Source organism: Gadus chalcogrammus, chromosome 9, assembly GCF_026213295.1.
Source record: "Gadus chalcogrammus isolate NIFS_2021 chromosome 9, NIFS_Gcha_1.0, whole genome shotgun sequence".
In the NCBI taxonomy this organism is placed as follows: Eukaryota; Metazoa; Chordata; class Actinopteri; order Gadiformes; family Gadidae; genus Gadus; species Gadus chalcogrammus.
Window position 1 is genome coordinate 17620273 of NC_079420.1, and position 14797 is coordinate 17635069.

The 14797-nt window shown below is 46.1% G+C and overlaps 1 protein-coding gene across 1 annotated transcript; it reads left to right on the top strand.

Moving 5' to 3' along the window:
- Positions 1-2788: 2788 nt before the first annotated feature.
- On the top strand, positions 2789-12162 carry LOC130389321 (exocyst complex component 3-like protein). The gene is given in 16 exon segments (XM_056599044.1): positions 2789-2938; positions 4665-4840; positions 5115-5151; positions 5154-5315; positions 6028-6222; positions 6816-7048; positions 7412-7630; positions 7883-7953; positions 8260-8377; positions 8656-8781; positions 9002-9102; positions 9309-9425; positions 10343-10616; positions 10936-11091; positions 11447-11580; positions 11950-12162. Coding segments are annotated over 16 exon segments (2346 nt in total). The 5' UTR covers positions 2789-2898; the 3' UTR covers positions 12137-12162.
- The last annotated feature ends 2635 nt before the right edge of the window (positions 12163-14797 follow it).

A 14797-nucleotide genomic window follows, 5' to 3' on the forward strand; every position in this document is an offset into this window, starting at 1 on the left:
GGAAACAACATATAAAAAAAAAGTAGAACACTGCTGCAATCCTTGACACTAATAGAAGTCAGAAGAATATATAATGATTGTATAGTAAAGGCATGGGTTACACATGCTAGTGTTGGACCGAGTGCCGTTTTCGGTGAGACAGATGAATGCGCCCTGACGCAGCCGAGTGTGTTTGGTGGCATGACACGGGAGAGTACTCTTGGATTGACAACTCCATTGAAAAAATGAAGTTGTGGTAGCCTTATTTTGGGTTAAATTGGCTTCAAATGCTAAAGGTTGGTTTAAATCTTAGGTTTTGTGTTGCACAATGGCCTGCCCATCCTTATACAGTAGAGAGTCAGGGTTTGGTATGGCAAAATATATGCGGAAACAGATTTGGGGTGCTGAAGGGTCAATGGAGAATGTGTTGCACTGTACGTTATCTCTTGTACTATCCAATTTAATTTTCTGCTCTTTTCGCTCTATGTATCATTATTTTTCTATGTATACTCCTGTCGCTCTGTTCGTATGATCCATTCATCTTTCCTCAATTCTATGCACCATTCTATGCACCAATAAAGAAAAAGCCTGAAAAGAGCCGTCCGTCTTTCTGCAGATCTTAATGTAGGATATTGGCATCGCAAAGTCTTGAGGACTTGAATGACAACGCCTCCCGAAGCCTGGGAAGTTGTCGTGTTCTTGGTTGAGTCCCTCATGCCATCGTGATTATTCAGGCTTATGGACTGGACACAGTCTTGAAGGATTACTGTGTTCTGTGGAAACGCCTTGGAAAGATGAGGTCAAATCTTTCCATCTCTTCACATTAAATAAATTTGAAATTACTGTCAACCCGTAAGGCACCCTGCCTTCCCTCGCTGTGTATGATGTACTCCAGTATGTTTCCATACCATGGTTATAGGCAAAATGTGTAATGCTGAACTTAAAGATGTTGTTCTCTTGCTCCTATGGCAGGGATGTATATGAGAATCATCACACTTGGTAAAGATTTCACTCCTTTTGGAAATGCTAATCATTTCCAGTGAGCAGTGTCCGTCTGTCTGTTTGTCTGTCTTGAGGCTCTCATAGATACCAGTACACACGCGGCATGGTATAGAGTCCGCCAGGAAAGCAGTAATGTCATGAAGGAAGTGGTCTGGAATTAGACTTCCTGTACCTCTCATAGCTCCTCGGGGTGGAGGTGGTGCTATGATGCAGTGCCAGGTGATGACATCAATGGTGTGGTGTGTGTGGGTTAACTGATGGGTAAGGTCCTCTCACTAGTCAAGGTTGGAGGAGAAACTAGTTCCTTACACACCCTAGGAAATGATAAGACTGGGAGACCGGGTCCCTGTCTCCCGCCATCACCCAGGTGGCCTCCAGGTCCGAGGCCTGGAGGCCATTCTACACAACATCCGTTGGTCTGATCTAGACCCTCCACCCCTTAAATGGCTCTTGTGGAAGCCATGGACAAAAGGTAGCACTGATATGACGGCCTTGCAAAAAACAATAGTGGGGAACACATCCTTTGTGGGGAAAAACTTTTTGATGTAATCCAAGTATATTATCTCATATTTTGTAAATGTAATAGAACTTGACTCGATCTTCAGACATTGCAATTGCAAAATAAAACTAATATTATTTATACTGCTGTCCAACTATAAAACACTTCAGCATGTTTGGAATAAGTATTTTGGATGTAAACACAATCCCTTCCCAAGACAGATAACGAAGGGGGGGTCCGATAAATAAACAAACCCCCTCCAAAGGTGGAAGTGCAGCCTGTGTAACAACTCCGCCACCAGCACCCTCAAAACAGCCGCACAGGATCCTCGAGCCCTCAGCCACCCAAGCTGATGTTGCAACAGAAGGAATAATACAACAATGCATTGTTCAGCACAAACAGTCTGGTAAGGTTCACTGACATTGTTTTTGGGAGATTGTTTGGGCCAATATCATGGCTACCAGTGACCTAAAAAACAAACAAAGCTTATCAGGATTTTTTTTGCCGATATTATCGGTAGTTCGATTAGTATTTGAAGCCTTACCTTTTCACTTGGGCGACAAAGAGGATTCAGTGACATAAGTCCTAATTTTACTCTTCCGTGAGCCTGTTTTATAGTTGGTCATAATGGCTCATGTATTATGTATGGTGTCTCTTCCTGTGACTTTCAGCTTAATTGGTTTTACCTTAGGAATCAGAGGAGGTCTCATGGGTTCTAGGGATCTCTGTGATTGACACTAAGTCCACTTACTGTTCTACTCACTCACGCTGTTTGGCTCTTCCTCTTGTTCCTTCTCTATAACTCTTTCACCATCTCTCCTCCCGCTTTAATGGCAAGGACCTGGAGAATAAACTGCTAATAATTTATAACAATAACAATGATAGTAAAACATATGCAACTAGAAATACGTCGTACCATGTGTACTAATGTAATGTACAATGACCATATTTTGTTTATTTAAAACGTCTGTCGGTCTCCTCATTGACATCAGTTGGATTATTCAGATGGTGTGTCCCCTCTCACCCATTGGGGTTAGGGTTGGACATATTCAAGTCCATAACTGACTCTCTACAGCCCTCTCATTCCCTCTATCTCTGTCCCTCCCCCTCACGGCAACCCCTCCGCCCTTTTCCTGTCGGCCTCTAAGTGGAGGATGTGTCTGAGAGAGAGAGTGGTTGTGTGTGTGTGTGTGTGTGAGAGCAATGGAGCGAGGGAGAGGGGGCGAGTCAAAATTAATATGCACCCTCTCTCGACCAGCCCTCTCTCTCCTGGTCTGTGTCCCTGTTTCCTCTGCCTCGCACGCCCGGTATTGTATTGTTGTGTGCCGCTGGCAGTGCTCAGAGCTGGCACTCCGGGAAACATTCAGGGGCTCGGCGCAGTAGAAGGGAGAGCTGGCAGCTGGACACCACCAACTTAAATGTCTGGAGGGGAGCAGAATGGGGGTGACAAACCAGAAGGTAATGCAAGCACACACACACCCACACACGCACACAAACACACAATGACAACATGTATGAATGACCGACACCCCAGTGGAATGTACAGTTGTATTTGACTGAACAGTACTTTGACAAGAATAACTGAGTGTATGCATGTATCGTACTAACTTGTGTCATATGCCTTTTGCGGCATTTTTAGTCCTTCTCTTATCAAACAAACACGTTGCCTGCTGTGAGCAAAGTGGTGATATTGCCACTGATGAAGCTCTCCCCTGGCCAGTCGGCTGACGCTTGTTTTTTAAAGATAGCGTTGCCAACATCCTCTCTGTTGCCAAATTGTTTCTGTGCCTTTATTTTGGCCGTAATGCTGCTGTTCTGCCATGGATCTTATGACTCCTGACCCTGAGGTGCTGCTTCTGTCAATTTTGTTGTTGCAGACAACAGATTTACTGATGAGGACATTCCCGGGATTAGATCCCAGCAGCAGATAACAGGGTTGCCCCATGACTCACTTCAGTTACATAGGCGGGCTTGTTTATCTCATTCTGACACGTGAAGTTGTTAACACACACATTGAGCTCGCCGTAAAAGTGGGGACCTAATGTTATTTTATAAAGCATTGTGTGTCCCCTTGTCTTTGTGTATACATGATTTGTATGAATGGATTCTCAATATTGCGTGTCAGCTTTACGTGATTAACATTGATGGTTACTCAGGGTGGCCAGACGTTTTACGGCGGTTACAGTCCACGTTTCTGGAAGCTTGTCCCCGGAACACATAGTTAATCATAAGACGTGTACTGCCTAATATTTTACTACAGTACTACATTTATCAAGCTATGATGAGGCAGAATGTCAATTTGATCTCTTTGGGTTCATTTCTGAAATCAGATCCTGTCCCTCTATTTTCATATCAGAATACTGGTCACGTTACTCAACAAACACCTGATCCAACAATAGCAAATAATGTATTTCTCTGCAAATTTATGGGAAATGGAAATAAACATGAAAAGCAAGCACCTACCCAGAGGGTTGTAGAGACAGAATCTGATAATGCTGAGTTACAAGCATAGCACATAACTCAGTCAGCAGAGTCACCAGCCCAGCCTTCATTGTAGACTAATTTAGATTAAAATAGACACCGAACCAGGCTGTTGGTCAAATGACAAGCCACATGCCCGGTGGTGTGACCCATCTATGGCATGAGTGGATCAATAATATCAATTCCTAAATGTGATATTCTCTCCTGATGGGAGGTCAACAGGCTATATAGCCTTTTGCCAGTAGAAACCTTTAGAAAGCTATTGCCTTCTAATAGCTGGCTCCTAAACTGGTTTTCTAGCAGGTACATGAAAATAACTTAGCATAACACAACATAATAATCAACATTTGGCAACCTATCCAACATTTTGTACAACTATTACACCTTTGGAAAAGCATATATTGATATTGCATGAAATATGGGAACCATTACAACAGGAATGTGGACGATGGAGAATATAAAATACCAATGCTGGGTTCCAATTGGGTTAGTCTGCAATGTGTGAGTGGGAATCCTCTTTTCTTTTGTTCTCATGTTCTCTTCCTCTACATTGCCCATAAGTCTGCATGACTCCCCCATAAGTCTGCTAGACTCACCCATTAGTCTGCTAGACTCACCCATAAGTCTGCTAGACTCACCCATACGTCTGCTAGACTCACCCATAAGTCTGCTAGTCTCACCCATTAGTCTGTGTGCTTGGCAGACCCTGCGCTCCGTACCGAGGTGTGGCCGGAGGTGGCCCGAGCAGAGCTCCTGGCGAGAGGAGCGGCCCTGAAGTGGGCGTCGGGGGTCTTCTCTCGGCCGGAGCACCTGGAGAGACTGGGCCAGTATAGGAAGAGAGAGAGCCAGAGGACCTCCTCCATACACACCAGACTCAAGGTGACGCCCTCCTGCACACAAACACACCAACGCTTAGATAGGTATAACATTCGATAAAACAGCCTCCCAGAACTACATATTTGAGTTTGTATTATTGAGGTTGCCAGGCAGTTCCCCTACAGGTACGCATCTATATTTTAAGTCGATTTAAAGTTAATCTGCACTGTTTATTATCTGAAGGGGCTTCTCTGCCCTCCATCGTCCCGCTTCAGACCAAAACAGAGGCTCATCCTAGCTCATCCCCCCCCCCCCCCCCCCCTCCCTCCCTTTCCAGTCGGTGGTGCAGTCCTACCTGGAGGGGGTGGGCTGGGGTCCCGGGTGGAGCTGGGCGACGCGTCCCGCGCCCTGCAGAAGGCCGTCTCCGAGTCGGACCACAACGCCGAGGTGGTCTGCTCCATGGAGACCCTGAGAGAGCTGTCCTGCAGCCACTGCCAGCTCCTGGCCACCGTCAGCAACCTGCCGCGCCTCTACTCTGGTGAGTGGAGCTCCAGGAGGCGCCCGAGTTCACGAGGGGAAACCGTACTCCGTCAGGAGGTCCATCCCGCCGCCGTTCGCCGGTGTGCGACCGTCCTTGTGGCCCTGACACACCATGCCGACTGCCGATGGTCGGCAGACAAGGCGGTCGTACCGATATGGTCGTGGCTGATTCAACATGTGCAATCAGAGGAAAGGAAACCCAGACGGGCTTGAAAATATCACCGACGGCCGATCGCACAGCACACACTCAGGTCCCTGAGCTCGCCATCCGATCAATAATCTGGTTGGTGTGTCAGGGCCATAAGAGCTCTGGAAGGATAATAAACTCAAAGGGTGGAGACAGAATATATGATACATGTGTTGTACCGAACCCACTGCACTGGATTCTTATTAGAATTGATATGATATATCCATATATTTATAGATAATAACTTTATTGTTCCCCAGAAAAAGGTTAAATAAATCTTGTAAAAGTTGAGTTCAATCCAGGGATGCATTATAGATGTGATCTCATGTTCCGAATCAACACTGGATGATATCATCAGGGAGAAAGCATCTGCGTGATCTCTCTCTCTCTCTCTGTCTCTGTCTCTGTCTCTCTCTCTATGTCTCTGTCTCTGTCTCTGTCTCTGTCTCTGTCTCTGTCTCTCTCTCTCTCTCTCTCTCTCTCTCTCTCTCTCTCTCTCTCTCTCTCTCTCTCTCTCTGCCAGTGCGCAGCATGGTGGCGGAGACGGAGCGTCTGGTGGAGTCGCGGCGGCTGCTGGAGGCCCACGCCCGGCTGATGGAGCTGGAGTGCTGGCAGGACGACATCCTGTGGCAGCTGAGCGGCGCGGCCCTGAGCCGGGAGGACCACGCGCTGGTGCTGCACTACTTCTCCGGGGTGGGCCGGCTGGTGGAGGCCCTGGGTAGGAGGACGACGCAGCATGAGGCTGTAGCTCGCTCTATTCATCCCGCAGCAGAAAGTATACAGGACGGCAGCAGAATAGCTACAATGATACATTAATAAATGTATCATTGTAAATTGTAATTTATCTAAACATTATAGACAGTTGAGGTAGACATGGTTAACACTATTGTATATACTGCGCGCCTTAAGTGTCTAAAGTTTCTCAGTGAGTTAATTGTCCAGTGTAGGCTGATACATATGACATTATGACATTATACATTGTTTACCGTTAAATATAAGAGACTGACTTGCATTGGACAACGTTGCAAGCTTAGAACCTCTTGGAGATTTTCATGTTTGAGTTGAAGCTGTAAGTCACTGTAAGATAGTAAGACAGAAACGGCTGCTATATAACCAAACAGTAAGTACAGATATTAGAGCCTTAAGCCGTAAAGAACCTTTAATCCATGTTTGTCTAGTGTATATTCAAAACTCACAACCAAACTAGAATTGCCCTCTATCCACTTGTAAACGTTTTCCGAGTCCACTGCTGTTGCCCCTGGTCCTCTCAGACAGCCTCCTAGCAGCTGTGTCCCCTGCTGCCCACTGCAGGTCAGGAGATCTGGGCTGTCGTGAGCAGCAGCCTGGCCCTGGCCCGCCAGAACCCCACGCCCTTTGTATCCGCAGTGCGCATCGTGGAGCGGGAGGAGGCTGTGGACCGCGCTCTGCTGGAGGAGAGAGGAAGAGGAGGAGGAGGAGGAGGAGGAGGAGGAGGAGGAGGAGGAGCTGGGGTCAGACCCCTTCCCCCTGGCAGACCTCGCTGCTGGAGGGAGCGGTTCTTCCAGGTCCGTGACCTTGCTGCTGTTGTAGTGTTGTTCAACATGCATGCTGACTAATAGTCAGATCTTTTTCAGTTTATGTTATGGTTTGTTTATAACAAAAGAGTGTTGTTATACCACTGCATTTAATGCCAGTATGCTTTACAGGGTGATTAAATGTACAACATATACGTCGTATACCACATTTCTGTATATTTAAAATGGCTATAAAAAAAACATTTAAACAGAAGGGAATCAAATGGGAGGCTGCCAGGGAAAGGTTGATACCGAATCTAACTTTGCCGAGACGTTCTCCATCCAGTATATGAAAGACTGTGCGTGTTACCACCAGTACCGCTCAACCCAGGCCGTCCCGTCTGCCTACGACAGGTCCTGGAGGAGGCGGTGTCCTCGCGGTTCCGCAGCGTGTCCTACATGCACACCCGCGGGCCGGGCCTGGCGGGCCACCTCTCTGCGCTGCAGCACGCCATCACGGCCGACCTGGCCACGGTGCGCCACCTGCTGGAGCAGTGCGTGCCGAAACACTACGGCCTGACCGGGGCCTACCTGAGGGCCAGCCACCAGTGCCTGCAGACCCACCTGGCGCTGGTGAGGGGCTCCATGAGGCCGGTTTAACACTGGGTTTAACATTCTCTTTTTTCAATACGCGTGTCAGAATTTGTTGGCAATTTCATCCTCTTATTTATTATTATTATCGTTATTTATGTGATAAACTGTGTATAGTATACACACCTTGTAGCACTCATCATAATTGGTGTTTAAGTATCGTTATTACCTTTTCCTAGTTGTGAATTTAATGAGCTCACTTTATAAATAGCAAAACAGATGTTTCTGTTCTAGGTCAGCAGCTGGGAGCTGGAAAGTGGGGAAATCTTTGCTGTGCTCAACTGGGTGATACACATCTACAACAGGTGATCTTTTTTTTTTACTTTTCATTCAGTAATATAAAACCTTATTTCGTAGACTGACAAATAAGTAACAATTCAATTTGCTTTTGTGTCAAATTTAAGCAAACCTTTTTTGGAATGAGACAATATTGCTGCATCCTACTTTTTACGTAATTTTTTTACATATAATCACAGAAACGAAATCATTACAGGAAAGTGATGGGTTCTTTGTGACATGGCCTCCTCCCCTCTCCACCAGCTCTTCTCCATTACCCCTGAACTGACTTGCAATTAAACTCTGACCGGTGAGTGTTTTCCCCCCCATTGCAGCCCAGACATGATGGGAGAGCCGGAGCTGGTGGCTGAGATGAAGAGCCAGGAGCTGGGGCCCCTCATCTCCCCGGAGAGTCTGGAGAAGCTGCAGAAGAAATACGTTCAGAGTGTCCGGGTGTGTTGGACCACAAGTAGCGGTATTACAGTCTCATCTTCTCCCCCTGGTCTGGCTCTAATCCCTGTCTGTCTTCTGGTGTGTGTGCGTGCGTGCGTGCGTGCGTGCGTGCGTGCGTGCGTGCGTGCGTGCGTGCGTGCGTGTGTGTGTGTGTGTGTGTGTGTGTGTGTGTGTGTGTGTGTGTGTGTGTGTGTGTGTGTGTGTGTGTGTGTGTGTGTGTGTGTGTGTGTGTGTGTGTGTGTGTGTGTGTGTGTGTGTGTGTGTGTGTGTGTGTGCAGAAGCGTGTGTCAGAATGGATGCATAAAGCCCTGGAGGTGGAGTTGACAGACTGGCAGAGGGACCAGGAACCTGACACGGACCATGAAGGCTTCTACCACACCTGCCTGCCCACCATCATCACACAGGTGGTACACTCTGCATGCAGGCACAAACGCTCTTGCACACACAAATACAAGAAGGTAGAGGTCTAATTGAATCCCTGGTGTGTGTGTGTGTGTGTGTGTGTGTGTGTGTGTGTGTGTGTGTGTGTGTGTGTGTGTGTGTGTGTGTGTGTGTGTGTGTGTGTGTGTGTGTGTGTGTGTGTGTGTGTGTGTGTGTGTGTGTCCTGCTGTTGGGGGTTGGCAGATGTTGGAGGACAACGTGCGTGTTGCCCTGATGATAGGAGAATCCTTGCGAGACCAGACGATACAGATGGGACTCTACGAGATGGAGAACCTGCTAAACAAGTGTGTATCTGAGTGTGTGTTTGTGTGTGTTTTATTATCTTTATACGCTGTGTCAGTCATCAAGCGTTCTAATCTACCTATATAATAATCCCATGGGTCGACAAACAAGGAGTGCTGTTTTTTAACACTCTTCTCATGTGAAACAAGCCTTTTACTTGTCCCTCTACTCCTCCTTCCTTCTCTCTCTGTGTTTTGCTGGCCTCCAGGTTTCGCGAGGCGCTGGTTGAGTTTGGTAAAGAGCATCGCAAGGATCAGAACAACAGCCAGAACAAGCTGTACCTCCATTACCTCCTGGCCTCTATCAGTAACTGCATCGTTCTCAAGTAAGACCCAGACAGGGGGACAGGGGGCAGAGGCAATCGCTTCAGCTCTGAATTATTTATGTTAGAGGGCTGCTTGTGCACAGGCTGCTGTTGTAGTCAAGGAGTGGAGCAATTCATTTATTCATTTATTGACAGAGAATGAATTGTACAGTAATCAGAGTTGCTGTTATTAAGTTATTTGGATATAAAAGCTTCTTTTTTTCTCCATACTATCAATGAATCATCTTGCTCCTTCCTATGCTCTTCTGTACTGTAGCACTGAAAGGGGATATTTGATGGGCAACGGTTACAGCCACAGGGTAGCGCAGCAACATTTGGTTTCATTTAGACTTTTGGCACATGACTGGATGAGCTCATATAGGACCACCTTTTTAGAAACTCTCTTAGGTTTTAAGTTCCTATACATTCAGTATGTGTCCCTCTGTTTTCTAGTGAGCACATGTCCAAACTACATTCAAAGCTGCCATAAACTAATGAATGGGATCCCTAATAAAGCTATAATAGATTCAGCAAGAGTGTAAATGTTTATGAATGTGTATTGTTTATTGTTCAGTTTTTGGGTGCAGTATCATTGTACCCCTTCCTTGGATGGTAGCCATCTTGTTGTTATTGATTACAAAGTCCTTGTGGTTAGGATTGTTTCACTCCAAGTCGAAAGGTTCTGCAATTGGACCCCAATGTACGCAGTCTACCTGATGGAAGACTTGATGAGCCATGCATGACCGTCCTGCATATTGATGAAAAATTCCCTTTTAGATGCTTTGGATAAAGGCGTGTGCGGAATAGCAAAGGCTATTTACTCAAACCGTTACTTATTTTCTCATTAGCAGTCATCATCTGAGGTTTTCAGTTTCATCCATAGTGCTTCACTCTTTAGTAATGTAATGTTTGCATGCCCCCCCCCCCCCTGGCTACAGGGCGTCCACAGAGGGCCTGCAGCGGCAGCAGTCGTCCCCCACCGCCTGCCTGTACTCCCGCACCCCGCCCAACCCCATGGCGGCCCTGGACCGCGCCGTGAGGCGGGCCTGTCGCCTGGCCATGGACCAGCTGCTGCTGGAGCTGCAGCCCGTCCTGCAGGGCCTGCTGAGCCGCCCCTGGCTGGCCCAGGGGAACCCTTCCACCCCCATGGTGTGCCGGGTCCTGGAGAGGCACCTGGAGCTGTACGTCCGCGTGCGCCCGCCCTGCCAGCAGGTCAGGGGAGGCCGCCGTCTACACCGACCGACCGAAGCGGTTGTTGTGGTGCTGTTGTATAACAGGGGCATCACAGGGGTAGTATATAAGACAATATTTTAAAAGAACAACATACAAAAAGGTGTATTTCATCTGGTGTGAGCACTGGAGGGGATCTTGAAGTTAAAATGACATTTTGTACACCTGACCTGGTTATACATTTCCTGTATAATTTAAAATGCAAAAAGTACATTTAGAAAATATAAATGCATACATACGTAAGTACACACGCCAGGCTAATCTAAGATGTGGTGTGGGTGTACCTGTACCCCCCCCACAGCGGCTGCAGGAGGAGGCTCAGTGGATGCTGGTGGTGGAGTATGTGCGGGCCCTCATGCACAAGAGGACGGTGTGCCGCAGCGCTGGGGAGAGGCTGCAGCTGGCCCAGCGCATCGCCCAGGACGACCTGCAGCTCAGAGAACTCTTCACCGGCCTGGTGGGGGGGCACTCTCATTCTGGCTCCTCCTCCTCACTATATCTTTATACCAAACATCAAGTGTGCACGGCCGTGGGCCGGACGTCCAACCACGACGGGGACAATACTTGGCACAACAATTTAAACTCTTTAATTTATAAAAACATCCTATTGTTTTGTACATCCGATTGTTTAGGTACACCACAAATGGTCTGGAAGATTAATTCTGCACTTTTAAAGGGTTAAATGTTTTGGGATCTAGTTTGAAACAGATTCAGTACGGAGGTATTTCTCCTCCCAGCCATCCGTCTGTGGGCGTAGGTCTGTACGAGCATGCCACCAACGTGGTTGTGGTGCTTTTCCGTGGCGTCCCCAGGAAGGTGAGGGGTCGGGGCCGGAGGTGAACCCGCTGGCCCTGCTGCCGGTCCTGGCCGACTTCATCCGGCTGAAGGACCCCTGCATGCTGAGTCTGGAGGTGTCCGGGGTCGTGATCAAGTACCCGGACATCAGGTCAGACCTGCTGATTCTCCCCATACCTCCTCTCAGTATATTGGCTTTCCTCCATAACAAAAATATGAAATACACTTCATTTGTAAAGTATCATAGAAAATGCATGCAAAGTACGAGACGGAAATATTTGCAAGGTTGAAGCCTTAACAGGAGTTGGGGTAGAGGTCATTACATATTTATACAGTATACTTGAGATTGGCAACAGCACATAAGATAAAGGCAAAATAAGGTTACCTAAACTGGCAGAGAATCGCAGCTGGCTTGGAAAAACTACAAAATAGAAACTCTTTGACTTTATGATGCCATACCATAGCATATTTTTATATGCTAAAAGCCAAACCAACCGTCTGTCCTCCTGTCCCTCCCCAGTGAGGAGCATGTGTGTGTGCTGCTGGACATCCGAGGGGATGTTTCCCGGGACGTGAGGGGCGCGGTGCTTGATGTGCTGGAGCAGAGTGCCCCGCCCCTTCCTGCCGGCTACCGGCCCATCTTCACAGACATCCTGGTGCCTACCTCCCCAATGCCCTTCTGTCTGCCAACCGCCAAGTGTGCTTGAGCTCTGGACTGCTAGACTACAACAGGACAGAGGCCCGCTGACCGCGTGCCCGGACTCACCCCTTGTTATGTTCTTCTGCTTCAGAATTAAATTTAAGGACCGTTTTGGTTTCAGATGGATTTGAGATGGATTATGTTACAGGGTTCTAGACATTGTTCATTGCTGGGGGTTTTCTTTCACAAATTAGCTGCAACCACTTAGGAAGGACTGTTTTAGGGGTGGTTTTGACGGTATACCTACCATCAGATTCAACTTTTGGAAAGGTCTGCAGCCTGTACAGGTAGAGGCATAGATTAAAGGTGATTGGAGACCATCTTGTTCATGTCTAATGCTACAGATTATGGTCTTGTTTGCGCCTCGATACACTATTGGGGCAAGGTTATGTGGTTGACCCCGCCCTTATATTGAATCACCCATTTAAAAAAAAAAAAAAATGCAACAGAGATGGCCAGATAACTATTAATACTCTGAGCAATGTTTTCAAACAATTGGTATTATTATTAATTGTATTGTTTTAATTTTTGAAGTACACTTAAGAAAATATTTTTTAAGTCTGAATTTAATTATACAAATATTGTCTTCTTTACATGTGCATTTGGTTCACTTGGGAAAAACAACATTTGAAAGCACAAAAAGTAATGCCTCATACAATCAAGTACATCATATATTTAATAAACCTATATATCAGCCAACACCAGAACAATGCAAATGCATTCTATTGTACACAAAAAAGCAGGCTAGATTTTCTAATTTACATTTGTCATTGGTGTCACTGTTTCCTCAAAAGCGGATGGAAACTAGTATCCTGAATTGTCTCTCAGTGTAAACCGTGTCAAATAAATTATACGAAACAATGTGTTTCGATTCCTAAGTTTTCAGAATGCAACGTTATCTTCAGAGACTGATCGAGTAATGTCTCGCTGCAGCCTGTAGGACATGGACATCCAACGTCCAAGTGCTGTCACGTGACGACAATATGGCGGACACGGTGAGACTCCTTAGCTGTGTCCCTATTCCTCTACGAATAGTCAAATCTCCTATCCTTTACTTAACCTTTGCGGAAAACGTCATCGGGTCAAAGAGAGATGACAATGTGCTTCCTTTCAAACATAGGAAAAGACAGCGCTGTTTAAAATGAATTCGACTCCACTTTTCCTAACCGACGTCATTGCGCGACGGGGAGTATTGCTGACCTCTAGCGTTTCTATGGTGGAACTACAGTTTTCCGAAGTTGGTCTACAACAGGGGTTCTCAAAATTTTGACACCTGAGGGCCAAGTTAGGAACCCAAAATTTGACTGAGGGCCGCCAAAGGAAAAAAATGTAGTCGGGTAACGCCGTCAGCATCCCAGTGGTGAAAAAAAACATTGCACCGTGGACCTCTGGGAGGGAGGTCAAGTGAGGTCTAAATCACAAAACTGAGGTTAATCCTTTCAAAGTAATTTACAGTCGGATTAAAACTAACAAATAACAGGATTGAAGTAGAGAGGGTCGACTTTTCTCTTTATATTTATTTATTTTTGTTTAAATTAATAGTGATATAATAAAAAATAAAACGTAGGCCTACTGGCAATGATGGAAAAGTAGAGCAAAATGGGGAACGACTTCACGTGACAAATGAAGAAAGAGTGAACAGAAATTGTTTGCTTTGCAAAGCAAACACAATTAGAGAACAGACTGCCTTAATTAAGAGACAATTTTCTAATATGGCAACCTGTGTGACAAATAAAGCTTTAGGTGTGTGTGTGTGTGTGTGTGTGTGTGTGTGTGTGTGTGTGTGTGTGTGTGTGTGTGTGTGTGTGTGTGTGTGTGTGTGTGTGTGTGTGTGTGTGTGTGTGTGTGTGTGGGGGGGGTATCTAGTTTGTATCTATATTAAGTTAATCTTTGGTGTGTGTCTATTTGGTGTGTTTATCTTTATGGTGTGTATCTATATGGTGTGTAACTATGGTGTGTGCGTATCTATATGGTGTATACCTATGGTGTGTGCGTGTATATATATATATGGTTTGTATTTGTCGTTTGTGTGTGCATATGGTTTGTATCTGTTGTGTGCGTGCATATGGTGTGAATCGATATGGTGTATTGTGTGTGTCTGTATGGTGTGTGTGTGTGTGTGTGTGTGTGTGTGTGTGTGTGTGTTAACGTGTGTGGTGGTAGGCGATGACTCCAGTTTAACACAAACACACACACACTCACTCGCTCACACAGTAAGGTGAATTGAATGAAGACTTTTTTCGTTTTGAAGTTTGAATCTAAATCAGTCAGATCAGACTCATCCCTTTAATTAAAATGAGGGATGTCATTTAAGATCAAACACAGAGCTGAAATAGCCTCTCACTGTTACCAAGAAGACCACAGGGTGTCGAACCTGCATTGACTTTTACTAATTAGCTCACCTGCCGCAGCTCGCCTGCCAGGTGGTTTTCTTAATTAGTTAATTGGTTGCATCTGGTGTGTTTCACTTAAAAGGGAACCGGACAATACATTTGTTTGTGTGCTGTTTTGTCTGTTGTGACTTATTGAACATCTCTTCCAGTTTCACAGGTTAAAGACTTTTTGAAGTAAAGAGGAGCATCTCATCTGAACCTGATGTGAGTAGAATTGTGTGGCAAAGCACAACTGACGTGACTTGTATGTTGAATATAAATCACTGATAATGTGT